We start from the raw sequence: 16,708 nt of genomic DNA, 5'->3' as shown, positions 1-16,708 counted from the left end.
TACTCTGTAGCTTACTCTCTGGCTGCATTAATGTGGAGAAGACCCTTGAACAGTGCTGCCTTGGTTACCCCAACTCACAGAGGGTCTGAGAGGGTGTCCAATGGAACAAGCACTTAAGTAATGGCTTGGGCAATCAACAAGTGGAGGGCCAAAATCATCTAAAGGGAGCTATATAATGCAAGAGACCCTCCTTGGAGAGGGGATCGAGAAATTGAGAAAGAAATACTGTAGCAATCCAGAATTGAACTTGTAATTAAACTTGAGAACCAATATATAAAAACTGATCTCCTCGGATTGTGCCCAGGAAAATTTTATTTAGAATAAGCCAATTTATTTTCATTTACTGGTCATCTGAATCCACTTTATTTGTTGTCTGATTCATTAAAATCTAGTTTTTCAACTCACTCTTTACAAATTCATTGTATTGGACTTTTTGAGCCTAAGTTCTTTATCCTTTGGGTTTGGGACTCAAATTGCTCCCATACAATAAATATAATGTTATTCAATTACATAGCATAACTTGGATAATTTGGTGTGACTATATATTTTATTTTGACTATTCTTCTTCTCATCTTATTTTCTATAAATTTATCTAATCTAGGTCTCTCCTAAAAAAAGGTGATTACTCTCTCTCGATTATTTATTCTTTCTTGCAACTTTACTTTATGTTCATGAATCATTATATTTTTTTAATAACACTATTTTGGGTTAATACGATTTTGTAGTGTGTATTTTAGTTCTCCTTCACAAGCTTCTCTCTTCCTCTTATAACTTTTGTTTGATTTTTTTTTTCGACATAATGCTTAATTATTTTGAATGTGAAAATTTTAATTTATATCAAAATACAATCTTGCTATGTGTTTGAATGTGCCTGTCAACTATTTGAGTAATATCCGGTGTAATTTTGTAAGAAATTTTAACTTTTAATTATTATAATAACCTTCTTTATGAAATAAGAAATTTGAATAATATATTTGAAAATTAAAGAGTTTAGTTGTAAAAAAAAGGAAAATATAATGTACCATAATATAATTTAAAAAATTATGGACTACCTCAAAAAGAAATAATATTAGTCAAACACACTTACAATATTAAATGATATACATACAAACATATAGATGCCAAATATTTTTAGAATTTTTTTTTTAAAAATTTTAGAGTACAAATTATATTCCAAAATTTTTTTAAAATAAATTATACATTATATAACAATTGCAAAGTAGTTATGTATTGATTTGTGATTAGTAATTATATTATGAAAATGTGGTGGGCATTTCATTTCTTAAAAAAAAAAAAAAAAAAGGTTCGTATAAAAAAAACACAAGTCAACTCGACCTCGACTGACTTGTAACCTGATTAACCCATTTGTCACGTCCAGGCAAATGGGATAAACATAGCGCTACAAGTACATGGGGGAATAATTGATTGACGATTCCCCCACTTTCTCTTTCTCTGTTTCTATTCTACCAACAAAACGAGGAGAAATTTCCTCGAAAGCAGCTGGAAAGCTCTGTTTATATATCATTAAAAAAATAAATACTTTAATGGGTGCTTCATAGCTGGTCACCACCATCACGAAATTACTGCCCTCTTGCCTAAAAAGAAAAATGCAGACTTGCTGACTTACTTCATTTTTTGGAGAAATGACTGACTTGTTGACTTGACTTAAATAACAGGATGTGAAATTGTGGATGAATTACTCCGATCAGCTATTCGTCTTCCCTCTGTCTGTCTCTCTCTTATACAAAGAACACTTTCCATTCATTTACTGAATCCAGCTTTGTTTCAAGAGGGTTTTCGATCTGTAAGTTCTCTCATTTTTCACTCTTTTATTTCTTTCCTTTCACTTCATCTCTTCTTCTCCAGTTTGAACTTTGAATGTATATGTGTTTTGTTATCTATATATTTTAGTTCAAAGTATATTTCCTACGGATTCCATGAGCACTCAAGGAGGGTCAACGTTATCACTATCTTCTTCTTTGACACCCCGGTGGAAACACGATGTGTTTCTCAGTTTTAAAGGCGAGGACACCCGTAATAGTTTTACGGACCATTTATATACTGCTTTGAAACAGAAGGGCATTTTGACCTTTAAGTATGATGAGAAAATTGAGAGAGGAAAAGCTATTTCACGAGAGATCCTGGAAGCAATAGAAGAATCGAGGTTTTCAATTGTCATTCTCTCAAAAAACTATGCGTCTTCGATATGGTGCTTGGATGAGCTTGTTCAAATCATCAGATGCAGTAAAGAGAGGGGAGTGACAGTTCTGCCGGTTTTTTATGATGTGGATCCATCTGATGTACGGAGACAGAGGGGAACTTTCTCAATTCCTTTTGCTGTATATATGGAGAAGATTGAAATGTGGAGAGCTGCTTTGACTGAAGTGGCGAATCTGTCTGGTTGGCTTGTTCAAGATGGGTAATTTCCTATTAAATTTATTTTATGTTGATATTTAAACGACAAATTTTCTTTCATATATCTTGAAGTATATAGAATAGCATAATATGAATGCATTAATTGAAATATTAAAACACTTACATTAGTTTTTATTGGCTCAAATATTGTTTCCGTTAAATAAAATCCTTAAGGTGCATTTTGACAATTTTATTTACAAACCAATCAGTTTTTTTTTGGTTGATAATTCGATAGGTTACAAGAGGGAGGGGAGATTTGGACTATGGATGTTATGGAAACACCAGGAGTTGCCAAATAGTTGAGCTATAAGGCTCTTGGAGCAAAATTAAAACGTTAATATAATTTCAAGAGGTATAGCTTCAAGGAGTTTATAATTGATATTAGTATGCTGAAATAAAAATTCAAAGAACACTTCTCTTAAAAGAAAATGGAAAAACTTGGCTTTGATCCAGTGCACATGAGCACTAGACCCTTTCTTTGCACCAAAAAAAAAACCATTTGGTTACTTCTTTTTTTTCTTCCTCTATCTTCAACAATGAAAATCCCATTCCAGGTATTATAAAGCATTTAAGTTTTGGATGTCAAGTTTGCTTAATCTGCTAATAATATTTTGGGACAAAAATCCTCTATCCTAGTTTCCGTGTTCCATTTTATACTACATTAATTATAGTATCTTATGTGTCTATAATTATTTTCCTTTTAAATTTTGGTTACTTTACCTATCAAAATTTTTTTTTGTTACTTTAGAAGAGGGAAAGAAGATAAAAATGTGGTTGGTGAAGCATAAAGTGGAACCCATAGAGTGGGAAAAATATTTTTAGTCTTTAATACTGAAGATACCTCAAAACTATAGTGTTATTAAAAGCAATCTTAGGCGTGCTTAAAGCTCAAAGCCCCAAGGTCTGAGCACTTTGTTTGGCCAAAACAAAGCTCACACTTTAGGTTTGCTTTTATGGTACTTTTTGAAGAAGCCAAAGCATGCCTAGGCGCCCTTTTTTATTTTATTGCTAAAAATATATATGAATCCTCAAAATTAATTGTTTAATCTTGATAGAAATGATGTGGACCAATGATTTACTATACAACCACTATTCTTAAGGTGTTGTGTTACACACAATTTTTTATTATTTACATGTCAAAAGATATGAACAAGATTAATTTACTGTTTTTGTGCTTTTTGTCTGATTTTTAAATGAATGTTGATTGAAGTTGAACCATATACATCATTTGATCATAACTATTATGGTTATGTATTTTTATAAAGTACAAGAGAATTATATAAATTTTATTTTTAAACTTCCTACAACAAGATTATGATGATATTGTCCATTGATCTTTTCAAAAAAAAAAAAAAAAGATATCGTCCATTGATAATTGTTTTCAATTAAATATTATTATTAATTTATGAAATAACTTAAGTAAAATTTGAACTAACAAACATTATACAATTGCACTTACCTAATAGGTAAAATATTCAAATTTTGAGCTTTTATATATATTTTTTATTATATGTTACCAAAATTTCTATTAAACGTTATTAAATATTATATCCCCTCTAATAACCTTTAATAGAAATATTAAATATTAGATATTATATTGTGAAGAGCCTTGTAGCTCAACTAGATGGCAAAAAATGTTATTAGATATATTTTACTTCAATTAAGCGTGTACTTGTGCTTTGCATCTAGACTTCAAGAGGCTTTGCACCTAGGCTTCAAGAGGCTTATGCACTGAACTGTGCTTGAGCCTTTTACAAACTCATAATAAATGTCAATAAATTATGAATTAGATTTTGGATTTAGTGGCTTAATATCATATCTAACCTAAGCAATGGTATTGGATGATGGCACTTTCTTTCCTCTCCTGATATTTTTGCAGCTGCTAGTATCCACTGCTTCTCTCCCTCTTTTGTTTATTTATTTATTTTTGGGTTCTATGATTTGGAAGGCCCACATGTCTTGGGCAAGAATGAAAATTGTCCACTATATAAGTAATTAACCAAATTTGATGGATTTTTGTTAGTAAATATAATCATACAAAGTAGCTAGAAATTTTTGTTGGGGGAACTTATGATACTAATTTATTAACTTATACAAACTTCCATAAACATACACAAACACAGACATTTATACACACGACTTAGTATCCTCCATATTGAATCTTTAAAGTTTTCATTTTTAATATAAGTTACCAAATTGTCTACCAAAGTGCATAAAAAAAATTTCAATTAAACTAATGAAGTATTCAAATATATGAATGATCTAAAACTTTAATAGATACAAGAACACATTTTACAATAAAAAATGAATGTGAGGAAAAAAAAAACATTCTCTATAACTATTAGTCCAATTGGACGAATTTTTTAAGATCATCATTGGACTAACTCAAATATTTGGGGGGGCCAAGTCCCATTTTTGTAGACTAATAATTAAAATGTTAAATATTTATATGTAGTATAAAAATATTTTTGGGAGAGGGGGGGGGGGGGATGGCCCCCCCCACTCATACATGTAGCTTTGCCCCTACATACAATTCTTATATGGGTAATTCTATCATTCTATCCACGTGACCTGAGCTAATGAGTTCATATTTGTTTGACCAAGGAGTTTATCCCCTTATATTTTTCTTTGTCCCCAAGGTTTTACGATTGGTTTAGACCATCACTTAATTATTGTTCTATCATCTTCACAGGCATGTGTCAGAATTAATCCAAAGCATTGTGGAACTCATCTCACAAAATCTGAGTTCGAGTTTTTCCAGCATTACCAATGACTTGGTAGGAATAGATTCTTTAGTGGAAGAATTGATCACTTCATATTTAGATCTTGGGAACAATGTTTGCATGATTGGGGTTTGTGGTATGGGGGGATCTGGAAAGACAACTCTGGCTAGAGTTGTCTATGGAAAGTTTCGTGGTTATTTTGAAGGTTCTTCCTTTATTGCTAATGTTAGGGAATATTCAAAAAAAATTGATTTGCTTCAATTACAGCAGCTGCTTCTAGCAGATATTTTGGAGGAAAGAAATATAGATATAAGGAATGTTTATCACGGAGTTGACATGATCAAGAGAAGGCTATGTCATAAAAAAGTTCTAATTGTTCTGGATGATGTTAATAAATTGGATCAACTAGAAAACTTGGCTGGAGAGTGTGGCTGGTTTGGATTGAAGAGTTTGATCATCATAACGACTAGAGATGAACATTTGTTGGTCCAACATGGAGTGCATAAAATATATAAACCTAATGCATTAAGCAGTGATGATTCTTTAAAACTCTTTTGTTTGAAAGCCTTCAAAAATGAGCAACCCAGAGAAGGTTATATGCAGCTCTCCCAAGATGTTGTTCACTATGCTAATGGCCATCCATTAGCTCTTGTAACTTTTGGTTCCTTTTTGTTTGGAAGAACAATGGATGTTTGGCAAAGTGCATTGGACAGATTTAAAAAAATTCCTAAAAGGGAAATATTTGACACACTTAAAGTAAGTTATGATGGCCTAGAGGAAATGTGGAAGGATATATTTCTAGATGTTGCATGTTTCTTTAGAGGGAAGATGAAAGATCAAGTAATAGAGATATTAGAGACCTGTGGTTTTGACGCAAGAATTGGAATACAAGTTCTCATGGATAAATCTCTTCTAACCCTAGAAAATGGCGCATTGCAAATGCATGATCTACTACAAGAAATGGGTATGGAAATTGTTCGTCAAGAATCACGTGAAGAGCCTGGGAAGCGTAGTAGGTTGTGGCTTCGTAAGGATTTATTTCATGTATTGATGAACAATACGGTAAGAACATTGGCAAAACAACATTTTATTTCAAGGAAAATATTGAATAGATACACAACATAATTTTGTTCAAAAAATTATTTTTTTAAGAAAAAAATATAATGCAATATATGTAGTTACATTAGTACTTAAGTCATGAAATATAGAATACAAAATTTCAATATAATGCAATATATATGTAGTTACAGAAGTACTTAAGTCATAAAATATAGAATACAAAATTTCATTTAGCGTGTGGTTGCCTACAACTTATATTTGTTTTGTTTTGTTTTGTTTCTTTTTCTCTCAGTTTTTTTTTAAAAAAAAAAAATTATTATTATTTTTAAATAATCTAATTTTTTATTGTTTCCAAACACACTCACAATTTCATGTCAACATGCTGACTATTTCTTTTATTAAAAAAATATAATGCAGCTGTCACTTTTCTTTTCTACTGAATTCATCTTTCATAATTTCTTACGTTTTGAAAACATTATGTGATTGTGACATTATTTATATATTTTAATTGTAGAATTGCATCCTTTCTAATTGCAGTGTTGGATTCTCAAGTGAAATGACACTTCTAATATATAAATAAAAGCTCAATTTCTCAACCTTCACCTTCTTGGATTTAACAATGGTCAAGTGGAAGTTATATATGTGGAAAACTCAGTATCTATATTATTTGCCTTGTCTGACACTATAAAACTGAAAAGTTCTAGCATTCTGAACTTTTGTTGTGCAATTTACCTATCCTTTGCTTTTGATTCTTAGGCAACAAAAGCAATTCAAGCCATAGTTCTAGAGTTTGGAGGGGATGGGGCATATCGGCACATTGAATCCTATTCTGAAGTTTTTTCAAGGATGTGTAATCTTAGATTGCTTATAATTGATAACGTGCACATACCAAATGGCCTCAATCATCTTTCGAATGAATTAAGACTTCTTGAATGGCATGGTTATTCTTCAAAATGTTTGCCATCCAGATTCCAATCAAAAGAGCTTGTTGAACTTAAACTGCAGTTTAGCAAAATTGAATATCTTTGGAGAGGCGAAAAGGTGATTTTGTTCTTCTATCTGTCTTTTTATTACTTATTATTTATCTTTTCTTTAGGAGTGGCTTGAATACAGTGCCTTCGTTTTAATATTTTAAAATTTTTCTGATTAAAAAGAATTCAATGTTTAATAGTATCTAATTATCCTCTTTTTTGGTTGGACAGTATTTAGACAAGTTAAAATTCATCGACCTTGAACATTCCATAAACCTTATGAGGACACCTGACTTCTCAGGGGTTCCAAGACTTGAGAAACTATGTCTAAGAGGTTGCATAAATTTGGTTGAGATCCACCCATCTATTGGACAACTCAGTAAGCTTACTGTTTTAAATTTGGAATTCTGCCAATCTCTTATCAATCTTCCAAGCAGCATGGATGGTTTAAGGTCTCTTGAAGTACTCATTCTTTTGGGATGCTCAAAACTTGCCAAACTACCAGAGAACTTGGGGAAAATTGAATGTTTAAAGGAACTTGATTTGACTGGAGCTGCTGTTCGGGAAGTTCCCTCTTCCATTAGTTTCTTGATATGTTGTGGATGTGAAAAGCAATTTTTTAAGTCGAGGCTTGATAGTGTTTTCAGCGTTCGCTTGTTAAAATATTTAGCACTATCTACAAACAACCTTGTCTTTGCCTTGCCTGCAAGCATCAGTCAACTTCCGAAATTGGAAGCTCTTAATTTGGGCAACTGCATACAACTTCACTCATTGCCAGATCTTCCATCAAATGTAAGATATATAAATGCTAAAGGTTGTTCTTCCCTAGAAGCATCACCAGCATTGCTCAGTATGAGCAATTTGTCGCAACCATCAATTTCATTTTTTAATTGCTGCAAGCTGGTTGAGTATAAAGAGGGCAGTGATGGTCTGGCATTTGCAATGTTGAAACGTTACCTACAGGTAATCTGCCCTCTCTCTCTCTCCCTCTCACAGACACAGATTCTTAAATAACATAGTTTTTCTGGTACAGGGACTCATTTATCCAAAAACAGGATTATACGAAACTTCTACCAAAAGGAAAGATAGATCTAAAGCTGCATTCCAGATAATTATTCCCGGATTGGATGTTCCTCAGTGGTTAACTCATCAAAGGATTGGGTATTCAATAAGCATAGAGCTGCCTCCAAATTGGTGTAATAGTAGGTGGATGGGATTTGCTTTGTGTGCTCTTTTCAGAATTAATTGTTACGGGTATTCAAGTGAAAGTTATAGTCTTAAAGGTCACGTGAAAGCCCTTGGTGATTTGCCTCAGCATACTTTTAAAGTTATTGGAGAGACATCCTTTGAAGTTGTCATTGGGGAGACTTCCTTTGATTATAGTGTTGGTCACCTTTGGCTATTGTATTGGTCTCGTGATGATTTGCTAGGTACACATTGGAACGGTCATGAATGCAGTCAGATTAATGTTGTATTTGACAGCAATAGCCCAAGTGTGGAGGTGATTAAATGTGCAGTCCGTTTGATATATGAGCAAGATGTGGAAGAGTTCAACCAAACAACTGCCCAATGCAGCACTAGCTGTGTCATTACTTCTGAGGGTTTAGATTGCGTCCATCATGAATTTGAAAATTCAGCAGTAGAAAAAGCTACCAAAATTATAAGAACCTATGATGACAATAACAAGGCAGAACATAGTGCAAGTTGGAGTTTTCATGAGGAAACTGTAAGAGGTAACAACCATCTCACGCATCCTTACTGTTACAAGTATTATCTTATTTTACTATATTTTCTTTATAGCTGTAATAGTCCAGATTACTTGTCTCGATTTTTGTGTAGATTTGGATTGTTTAGCTGTTGCATAGGCATTTACTGGTTAGATTTTGTTATTACAAACAGATACAAGAGGTCTCAATTTTGACTACTTATTTGAAAATTAAAATTATAGGGTCCAACAATGACAAAGGGAAGTGTAGGGAGAAAATAGAGAATGACTAATGAAACAGATGAGAGATGTCAGGTCATGTGGGAAGTTTTTTTTTATTCATAAAACTGATAGGCCATGTGGGAAGATAATAATGTTATGTAGAGAGAATAAATTTTCTTTGTATAGGTGGCTATTCAAGGTGACTTTCTAGAACTTTCTTGGTTAAATTCTATTATGTTTTGACCTTTCCTGATTGATTTCATAACACACATTTGATGTTTCATTTTGATGATAAAATTTTCTAGTGGACAGAAAATAGATTTCACATGCCATTTTTGCATTTGTCTGCTGAATTTTGATTCCTCTTCTTGTTCTTGTAATTGTAGCAGTGGCCAAAACAAAGGATGGGAAGAAGGAAATTAAAGGCGAGCAATTTAGGTGGTCAAAACCAATGCAATGTTTGTTACTTGAGATACTTGCTAATGACGCTACTAAAGGAAATAAGCCATCCAATACATTTATGCCCAGATCATTAGCTCGAGCAGCCCAAGAAATTAGTGAGAAATTTGGGGTTGAATGCCAACTTAATCATGTGGAGAATTGTCTTCGAACCATTGAAAGCATTTGGAGTACCATTACAAAACTACGTAATAGAAAAAAATTTTTTGGATGGAATGATAATCTGAAAATGATTACTTGTGAAAAGAAAGTGTATGATGAGGAAGTAATGGTATGAAGCATACTTTAATCATTATGTAGGTGTTATTTTAGTGATTGGTCTCTTCCTAACTATTTGTGGTTTTTCTTTTTTTTTTCTTAAAAAAAAAAACAGGCACATCCAGATCATGAGCAATATTTGAACAAGAAAATTGAGATGTATGATAAGATGGCTCTGATTTTTTGTAAAGACAATGCAACATGGGGTTCTGCAAAGTCTTTTAGTGGTATTGAATCAGAAAAAAGGATACTTGAATTGGAGTCAAATGCTCTAGACATTGATTTTGAGAAGGCATCAAAAGGGAAGCAAGTTAGTTCTTCAAATGCAGCTTTATCTGGAGCAAGCTCTCTTAGAAAAAGGAGTCGTATGAACCAAGATGCTAATTATGGTAAGTTTTCCAAACAACTCCGTAAGGTTGAGCTAGCAATTAAAAAACTCAAAAAAGATCAACTTGATGTGAATGAGCTTTATGAAGAAGTTATGAAGATAGAAAGGTTTAGCGAAGTTATGCTTGCATTTGCCTTTGACTATTTGGTGGATAATGAAAGGGTAGCAAAAGCATTCATGGCCAAGAATGCTAGACTCCGAACATTGTGGTTAGAGAGTTTCTTTAACCAAAATGGTATTTATGGGAATTAGATAGTAATGGTTTAAGTCTGTACAAGGTTATGAAAAAATAAATGATACCATGAATCATGATTATGTAGTTGTTTTTTTCGTTTCTCTTATTTTATATTTTGAGAATCGTAGATGGTTAACTTGGATTTTTGAATATATATATATATATATATATATATATATATATATAACCTACTATGAAACTAACCCCTTGTCAGCTCCAGTTACAAGTAATCTAAGTATATTCACCATTAGGCCAATAAGACTTAGGTCTTGGGTTCAAGTCTTCTAATCCTCGCAAGTGAGTGTGTTGGTGCCCACCCTTGTTTGGGCACATATGGTTACCACCCTCTCCTCCAATGCCCCCCTTTTTTTTTTTAATTACAAAAAAAGTGTGTATATATATATATATATATATATTCACCCTTGCTAAAAATTGATTTGAACCATTACTTAATTACTTTTTTGTGAGGGAACTCTGTACTTTTACACCACCCAATACTTTTGAGAATTAAATATAACCATGGCCCAGAGGTCATTAATATATGCTAGGTGTTTCGAAATTATAGTTTTTGTTTATAGGAAGCATATGGTTTATACTTTTTTCTATGCAGAACTAGTTGTAGACCCATGCGATGTGTGAGAATAAATAATTATTTTGTATCGTAATATAATGTATAATTTTTTCTCTAAATTTTTTTGAAGATAGTTTGTTTTTTCTAAAATTTAAAAAATTTCTATTCAGTCCAATTAAGTCTACTTCGGTCCAATTTGTTCCACTTGGTCAATTTCGGTCCCCCTTCAGTCCATTTAGACTAACTAGGCTTTAAATTGATTCTTTTTGTAGATTTCACGTTTAGCTCAATTTTTTTTCTCTTAATTTTTGGGTTGAAAAGTATGAAATTTATTATATTTTGGCTAAACTCTTTAGTTTTAAGTTAAAAAATACAAAGAAAATACTAAAATTGACATTTTAAATTAGAAATATGAGCTCTAAAAATGCAATAAAAATAATAAATATTCAAAAGTCTTATTCTGTCCACATTGGTTCAATTTGGTTCATTTTATTATCTTCAGTCCTATTCGGTCCATTTGGTCCTATTTAGTCCATTATGTCCACCAAAGTTCTATTGTCTATTCGGTCTTATTCAGTCCTCATTGGCCCTATTTGGTCCACATTGGTCCTAGTTGGTTCACTTAGGTCATATTTGGTCCATTCTGTTTACTTTGGTCTTATTCAGTCCGTTATGTCTACTTTGGGTTCAATTTAGTTCTATTTGGTCCATATTGGTTTTATTCGGTTCATTCTGTCCACTTTGATCCACTTCAGTCATATTCGGGCCATTTGGTTGACTTCGGTCTTATTCGTTTCATTTTGTTCACTTTGGTTCTATTCAGTCCATTTTGTCCACTTTGGTCCTATTAAGTTCACATTGCTCCTATTCGGTCCAATCTGTCCTCTTCAGTCCTGCTCGGTCCTATTTAGCCAGTCTTTCTACTTTGGTCTTATTTGGTTCAATGTGGTCCCGTTCGATTCATTCTATCCACTTGATCCTATTTGATCTATTTGGTCTACCTTATTCCTATTCGGTCAATTTGGTCATATTTTTTCTATTTGGTACACTTTGTTCTATTTGGTCCAGTTTGGTCCATTCACATCACTTCAGTTCATTTGGTCCACTTCAATTTATTTTTGTGCACTTGCATGGTGGAAAAGACATGTTCGGGTTGAAAACACATAATCTAAATTCAAATTTATTAATATATATATATATATATATATATATCAAACCCGTAATATTTTAAATTTTAAGTATAGCAATTATTGTTTCTACACTTTTGTTGAGCCACATTAATGTAACATTTTAGTCTACTTTGAAATGACTAAATTTAAGTGAAAGTCTTTTTAAACATAAATGCTATGAATATATAGATGTAATCTTTAGGGCAATTATTCATTTGTTTTAACGTCGTTACTTTTAAATGAATTACATGAGGTTGATTATACATTTAAGTTAAATAAATAAATATATACATATATAAATATGTATGTATAATTTTATTTTAATAAATTATTCAAATTATTTATTCTCTGAAAACATATACTGAATATGTATAGTTTATTCTATAAATTTATTGTAGAGAGATAGAGAGACTATTTGTGATAGGGAACTAAAAAATACAACACTAAAATGTGTGAACTCAAAATAGAGTTTTAAAAATCACAATGATTCATCAATATAAAATAAAGTTGCAAGAAATAATAAAAAATTAAGAGAGAGAATAACCACTTTTTCAAGAGAGAATGTGAGAGAGAACAATAAGAAATTTATAGAAAATAATATGAGAAGAAAAAAAGTAAATATAAAAAATATAACAATAAATACCAAATTATCCCAGTTATGTTATGTAATAAAATAACATTATATTTTTATATATTATCTTTAGAGCATTCTTATTAAGAATTGTAAAAAATCTAACATTTAGCATCTCAAAAAGTTAATTTTTTTTTATTTTACATCTTATTTTATAATACACCCAACATCAAAGATTCTATTATTTTATCACTTCATTTAAATATTCTTTTTTTTATTCTTTCTTTATGTTTTCTTTATATTTTCAAATAACTATCATTCATACCATGTTTTCTATACCTAGCAACTACCATTAAACAAATCATTTTTTTTTTTAACAATCTTGCTACAATGGGCTGCTAGAGATGGCAGCCTATAGTAGCTACATTGCAAAATTAATAAGATTTGCAATTCTTGATGGAGTGCTTTTTACAAACTTGATGTTAAAATTTAGCATTTATAACATTTACAATTCTTAATGAGAATGCTCTTATAATGCAATATGATAACATCTATAAAATCAAATAGAATAAAAAAGATAACAACTTAAAAATACAAAACTTAAGCACATCAACCCAAAGTAGAGTTCTAAATAATATAAAAATTCATCAATCTAAAGTAAAGATGCAAGAAAAAAACTAAAAAAAAGTCCACTAAAAACGAAAAAAAAAAAATCAGAGAGAGAGAGAGAAATAACCTTTTTTTGTGTGGAAAATGAGATAGAGAATAAGATTATGTTTGGTAACAGTTTTTGTTTTCTATTTTCAAAAACTTGTTTTTGGGAATATAAAGAAAAAACAATTTTCTTGTATTTTTTAAATAAAAAACATGTTTGGTTAGTTGAAATTAAAAAGATAGTTTTTTGAAGAAAAAAATAGAAAATACTAAAATGTGTTGTTACTAGGATTTGAACTCTAATGTTAACTCATTAAATAAGACAGATTCATTAAATTAAATACATTTTTTCATTCACTTTTAAAAATTAGAAACTGAAAACAGTCTTTTGCATGTTTTCAGTTTTCTTTATAAATTAAGTTTTGAGAACAGTTTTTGTTTTCTGTCCATTTTGGATTGCCAAATAAGTTTTTTAGTCTCAAAAATAGAAAATTGTTTTTAAAAACAGAAAATAAGAGGAAAAACAGTTACCAAATATAGCCTAACATTTTGTGTGTGAAAAAACTATGAATAAAATGGGAAAGAGAATTGTAAATTTATAGTTAGAGGAGAGGAATAAGAAAATCAAAAAATAAAGGAATATAAAGGGATAGACGAAAAGTGAAAAGGTAGATAGTAATGAGGAGATGAAAATGTAAAAGGAAAGAGAAAAGTTAGAAAAAGTATAACAGAAGTTGGAAAATTTATAAGAAAAAAAAGAACTAAAAATAAGAGAGAGAATGTTGAAAATGAGTGGATGATATAACTCAACAAGAGCATAATAATAATAAATATTACGCTTCAACTTTTAGATATACTAGTCGCATACCCACGCGTTGTGCGTGATAATTTTTTTAAGATGGTCTCATTAAATATTTTATTAATACTATAATTTTAGTTATTAACCATTAGTTTTTCATTAGTTTTTAAGTTAATAAAAACCTTAAATATACATTTTCTTACCTTTATACACACACACACACACACACATACATATATATAGTGAATCTTTACCCATAGTTTTAAGAAAACTCTATATATTCTACTTTTTTGGATGCGTAAAGTTATAAACTACTACTCCATAATGATAGTGGTTAATTAATTTTATATATATATATTTTTAGTGATCTCATTTATAACGCTTCTTATCATTATCATATATTTATTAACTGATGATTTGTATAACAAAGACAATAAATGAGAGGTAGAATTGTTCATTAGATTTTCAAAAGTAATGGTGTATGAAAATTATATATATATATATATATATATTATAAATAAGGTTAAATGAAATGTCAAAAAATGGATTTTGAAATTTTCTAACTTTATTTCTTATGTAATTTCTACTACTATGAGAGAACATCTCTTTTTTAGTTATGATTAATATGGTTTCCATAGTTAGAGTTTGATTAGTTTTAAATTTAAATTTAGTACTATGATTTTATTTAATTGTTGATTGTTGATTTAATTTAAGTGAATTTAGCAGTTTATGTTACTACACTGTAAATTTTTTAATGTTCTCCACACGATAATCTTTATTTTATTTTTTACTTCTCCTTACAACCTCTTTGTTTTCCAATCAAAGATTACTAATTGACGTTTGGTTTTTTTTTTTCTTTATCTACTCTTTATTACTTTGTATTGGTTTTTTTTCTATACCATCTCTCCCTCTCTCTCTCTCTCTCTCTCTCTCCATTGGCAACCTATCGTTTTCCAAAATTTGATGATGATTCTATGACATTAAATATGCATTATTATTATTTTTTTTAATTTTAAATTTAGTGTTTCTAACTTGATTTGTTTGGTATTTCATTCTTCCTTTGATGCATTTGGTGTGAGAATGAGTGTTTCCCTAGCATTACTCCACTTAATGTGGACAATTTTATTTATTTGATTTAAGCAAAGTATTATATTTAAAATTTTTTAAAATAAAAAAGGAGTGGAAATATAAATAATTTAATGATATATATATGGGGGATGTGGCTGAATTTAAATGTTAAATAAAACGATATGAGAAAAAAAATACATAACAATAAACACTAACTTATCCAAATAATTCTATATAATATAATAATAGTACATTCTTATATACTATTTTTAAATATTTATAATGCAATATGATAATATTTAACAATCAAATTCATATAAAATAAAATAAAACTTAAAACACAAAACTAAATCCCATCAATCAAAATAGAGTTCTAAAGAATACAAAACTTTATCAAGCTAAAATAGATATGCAAGAAAAATAAAAATAAAAATCCACCAAAAAATTGAGGGAGAAAGAGTGGGAAATAATCACTTTTTTGTGAGAGAAAATTATGTAAAGAATAGAAGAGTGAATGACAAATTTATACTAAGAGGATGATAATAAAAAGAAACAAAATAAAGGAAAATAAAAGGAAAGAGGAAGAGTGATATCAAGGTAGAATGTTTTGGGAGATGAAAAGGTAAAGAGAAGGAGAAAGATTGGAGAAAGTGTAAATGTAAAAAAAAAAAAAATGAGTAGAATCTGAAGAGCACAATTTTCTTTTATTTGGATTTAAATAAAATATTACATTTTTTATTTTTTAAAACAAAAAGAGTGAGAAAATACTATTTTAATATTGAGTAAAATAGAAGAGAAGAAAAAAAATAAGAAAAATTAAAAGATAGAACAATAAACACTAAATTATCCAAATTATTCTATGTAATGGAATACTATTTTATTTTTATCTACTATCTTTAATTTTTTATAATGTAATCGGATAAAATTTAACAATCAAAGAGCAAAATAATAATAATAATAACTTAAAACACAAAATTAAATCGTATCAACCTATATTAGAGTTCTTAAAAACACAAAAACTTATTAACCTAAAGCGGAGATGCAATAAAAAATAAAAATCCACCAAAACATTGAGAGAGAGAGAGAGAGAGAGAGAGAGAGAGAGAGAGAGAAACCTTTTTGTGAGATAAAACTATGCAAATAATGGAAAAAGGTGACAAACTTATAGTAAGAGGGAAGGGATAAGAAGAAACAAATTAAGGAAGATGAAGGGAAAGATGAATAGTAATATTAAAGTAGAGGATAGTGGGGAGATGAAAAGGTAAGTGGAAGAAGAAAGGTTGAAGAAAGTGTAAGTATTTAAAAAATAAGTGAATGTAAAAAAAAAAAAAAAAATTATAGGAAAATTGGAAATAAAAAAGAAATATATATAGATGTTAAAACCAATAATGATGAATATGTAAAGTCAATAATTTATTTATATATATATATATTTGTAAAA

At 29.9% G+C, this 16,708-nt stretch overlaps 1 protein-coding gene across 2 annotated transcripts; it reads left to right on the top strand.

Moving 5' to 3' along the window:
• The first annotated feature begins 1,457 nt into the window (after nucleotides 1-1,457).
• On the top strand, nucleotides 1,458-10,519 carry LOC115959840 (TMV resistance protein N-like). 2 transcript variants are annotated; one of them, XM_031078446.1, is made up of 8 exons: nucleotides 1,458-1,804; nucleotides 1,912-2,419; nucleotides 5,108-6,200; nucleotides 6,954-7,238; nucleotides 7,400-8,131; nucleotides 8,202-8,901; nucleotides 9,485-9,825; nucleotides 9,928-10,519. In XM_031078446.1, the coding sequence occupies exons 2-8, from the start codon at nucleotides 1,938-1,940 to the stop codon at nucleotides 10,450-10,452; spliced, it is 4,158 nt and encodes a 1,385-aa protein (XP_030934306.1). In that variant the 5' UTR covers nucleotides 1,458-1,804; nucleotides 1,912-1,937; the 3' UTR covers nucleotides 10,453-10,519. The 2 variants fall into 2 exon arrangements, with proteins under 2 accessions (XP_030934306.1, XP_030934305.1); XM_031078445.1 differs by having other exon boundaries at nucleotides 9,482-9,825.
• The last annotated feature ends 6,189 nt before the right edge of the window (nucleotides 10,520-16,708 follow it).

This window comes from Quercus lobata, chromosome 9 (genome assembly GCF_001633185.2).
Source record: "Quercus lobata isolate SW786 chromosome 9, ValleyOak3.0 Primary Assembly, whole genome shotgun sequence".
In the NCBI taxonomy this organism is placed as follows: Eukaryota; Viridiplantae; Streptophyta; class Magnoliopsida; order Fagales; family Fagaceae; genus Quercus; species Quercus lobata.
The sequence above is the reverse complement of the archived record's forward strand: the minus strand, read 5'-3'. Positions and strand labels throughout refer to the sequence as shown.